Source organism: Pelmatolapia mariae, linkage group LG12 (genome assembly GCF_036321145.2).
Source record: "Pelmatolapia mariae isolate MD_Pm_ZW linkage group LG12, Pm_UMD_F_2, whole genome shotgun sequence".
In the NCBI taxonomy this organism is placed as follows: domain Eukaryota; kingdom Metazoa; phylum Chordata; class Actinopteri; order Cichliformes; family Cichlidae; genus Pelmatolapia; species Pelmatolapia mariae.
Window position 1 is genome coordinate 36,073,562 of NC_086237.1, and position 2,873 is coordinate 36,076,434.

Genomic DNA, 2,873 nt, shown 5'->3' on the forward strand with positions numbered 1-2,873 from the left:
GAGACGTGGCAGGAACATTATTGGACACCGTGCCATCATCAATGTCCCAGGACAACGTGGTGGTAACATAACCATGTGTGCAGCTATAAGCCAAAATGGTGTTGTTCACCATCATGCAACCATAGGCCCATACAACACTGCACACATTATTGCATTCCTGGACACCTTGCATGACATGCTCACTGTTCAGAGACCAGAGCAGACCCGATATGTCATCATATGGGACAATGTTAGTTTCCATAGGGCTGCTTTGGTCCGCAACTGGTTTACAGACCACCCATCCTTCATGGCACTCAACCTCCCTCCATACTCTCCATTCTTAAATCCCATCGAGGAGTTCTTCTCTGCCTGGCGCTGGGAAGTGTACGACCGTCATCCTCATCAACAGGTAGCCCTTTTACAGGCAATGGAGGAGGCATGTGGAGATATTGACCAGGCATCATGTCAGGCCTGGATACGGCATTCAAGGCGATATTTTCCCCGGTGCCTTGGACTGGAGGATATCGCATGCGATGTGGACGAAATTTTGTGGCCGGACCCAGAAAGACGACATGATGTAGGCTGATTGTCTTTGTTTTTCCTTTTTTTTGTGAAATTCCTATTTTGTGTTCTGACTTTGTCTTGGTTTTGATGAGTGTGAATGAACACCAATACTTGAAGTTTGGATCCTTGTATGTTTACATGACACTATGACAAAAGTGTGACCTCAAATTGACATCTGTACACAGAGAAAGCAAAAGCCAGATGTGTTTTGTATTCATACCATCAGTGTGCAGTTGGCGCATTGTGTGCTTAGTAGATGATGGCTTGTGTGTACTGTTTGATACGAAAACACCATTTTTACGAAGGTGTGAAGAGTTAATCTAGCTGTGTTCGCTTTTGCAAGAGAACTACAATGTTTTGATAATTGGGTGACAGGTTTTCTTATTTGTGTGTAGAGTTTTGCAAAAATAGCCAATAGTTACAAAAAATGTGCTTAAGCAATCAGAAAAAACTGTAAAATTTCACCACATGGTTTCACATGGTTCTTCTTTAGCATGGAATTTTCCTTTAACATCTATAACACAGAAATAGCAACATCTAGTGGGGACTGAGCCAAATGTTCATTGCTATCGGTTCCACCCATTACAGAGGAAATGAAACTTAGTTCTTTATCACAACGGAGACACATTTGAATGCTGGGATCTGAACTGACAAACTGACAGTGACTGGATTATAACTGAAAAGGACTTTGTTTTGGTGAGTTTTGTTATAAACTAAACTAAAATATCTGAAAATCAGTGGAAATGGCTGAGAAACTTGCAGTCGTAGAAAATTTCCTGAGCTGCCATGTGTGTTCAGAGACTTTCAGAGATCCTGTGTCTCTGAGCTGCAGCCATAGCTTCTGTTCAAGCTGCCTGCAGAAATTCTGGGAACAAACTAAAATCAAAAACTGTCCCATTTGTAAAAGAAAATCTTCAAAGGATCAAACATCAATAAACGTTTCTCTCAAAGAACTTGCTGACTTCTTTGCTAAGAGGCAGAGTGAGAGCCCACTTGAGTCACTAAGAGAAAAGGAGGAAGAGGAGGAGGTGGTGTGTGATAAACATCCAGACGTCCCTTACTGGTACTGTGAGGATGAAGATAGAGCTGTGTGTCCTGTGTGTGAGTTTTCTCTCCACCAGAGTCACAAAGTGGTTCCTGTAGAAGAAGCAGTCAGTGACCTGAAGGAGCAGCTGAAATCTGACTTAAAGTCTCTGCAGGACAAGAGGAACAAATACAAACAAGTGGAGGAAACATACAATGAAATGAGTGAACACATGAAGAAGCAGCTGTTGTCCATAGAGAGGCAGATCAGAGCAGAGTTCAACAAGCTCCAGCAGTTCCTGAAAGAGGAAGAGGAGTCCAGACTGGCAGCTCTGAGGGAGGAAGAGGAGCAGAAGGGGAGGACTATCAGCAGAGAGATGAAGATGATTGAGGAGCAGATCTCCTCTCTGTCAGACAGCATCTGTGCTGTTGAAGATGAGCTGCAGAAACACAACGTGCCATTCCTCGGCAGTTATAAAGACACTCAGAGCAGAGCCAGAGCCCAGAGCTCAGTGTCAGATCCACAGCTGGTCTCAGGAGCACTGATAGATGTGGCCAAACACCTGGGCAACCTGTCCTTCAGAGTGTGGGAGAAGATGAAGGAGAAGGTCCACTTCAGTCCTGTCATTCTGGACCCAAACACTGCAAACCCCTGTCTCTATCTGTCTGATGATCTGACCAGTGTGAGACGTCGAGACACAAAGCAACATCTTCCTGATAATCCAGAGAGATACTCTAATTATGTCAGTGTTTTTGGATCTGAGGGCTTCAGCTCAGGGAAACACAGCTGGGTGGTGGAGGTGGGAGACCATCCTTTGTGGATTGTGGGTTTAGTTAAAGAGTCAGTTGACAAAAATGAGTCATTTGTTTCACCAACATGTGGATTCTGGTGTTTAACACATCACAGTGGAGAATACACTAATGGTGATGGTCAGCCTCTACAAGTGAAGAAGAGTCTCCAGAGGATCAGAGTCCAGCTGGACTATGACAGGGAGGAGGTGTCCTTTTATGACCCTGAAGACATGACTCTGATCTGCACTCACAGAGACACTTTCACTGAGAAACTCTTCCCATATTTTAATATTGGTGTGGCAGGAGACGCCAAAACCTCTGATATCAAAATCTGTCCAACTAACATTTCATTGTAAAGTTGAGGGAAGTATTTCTGTTTTGGTTTGATATTTAATTTGTGGCAATTATTATGTCTGTTTATTTTGTAAAATATTGTTAAATGTTGCTTAGATTTTTAAAAAAAAATGTAAACAAGATTTTCAAAAAGGATAGGATAATGCCGCAAATCATGAATG

The 2,873-nt window shown here is 43.0% G+C and overlaps 1 protein-coding gene across 1 annotated transcript; it reads left to right on the plus strand.

Moving 5' to 3' along the window:
- The first annotated feature begins 1,286 nt into the window (after positions 1 to 1,286).
- LOC134638351 (nuclear factor 7, brain-like) lies at positions 1,287 to 2,714 on the plus strand. The gene has a single exon (XM_063488861.1). The coding sequence runs from the start codon at positions 1,287 to 1,289 to the stop codon at positions 2,712 to 2,714; it is 1,428 nt and encodes a 475-aa protein (XP_063344931.1).
- Positions 2,715 to 2,873: the final 159 nt, after the last annotated feature.

Bases quoted from the DNA above. Each gene is read 5' to 3' on its own strand.
- LOC134638351 (XM_063488861.1), top strand. From the start codon at position 1,287: ATGGCTGAGAAACTTGCAGTCGTAGAAAATTTCCTGAGCTGCCATGTG.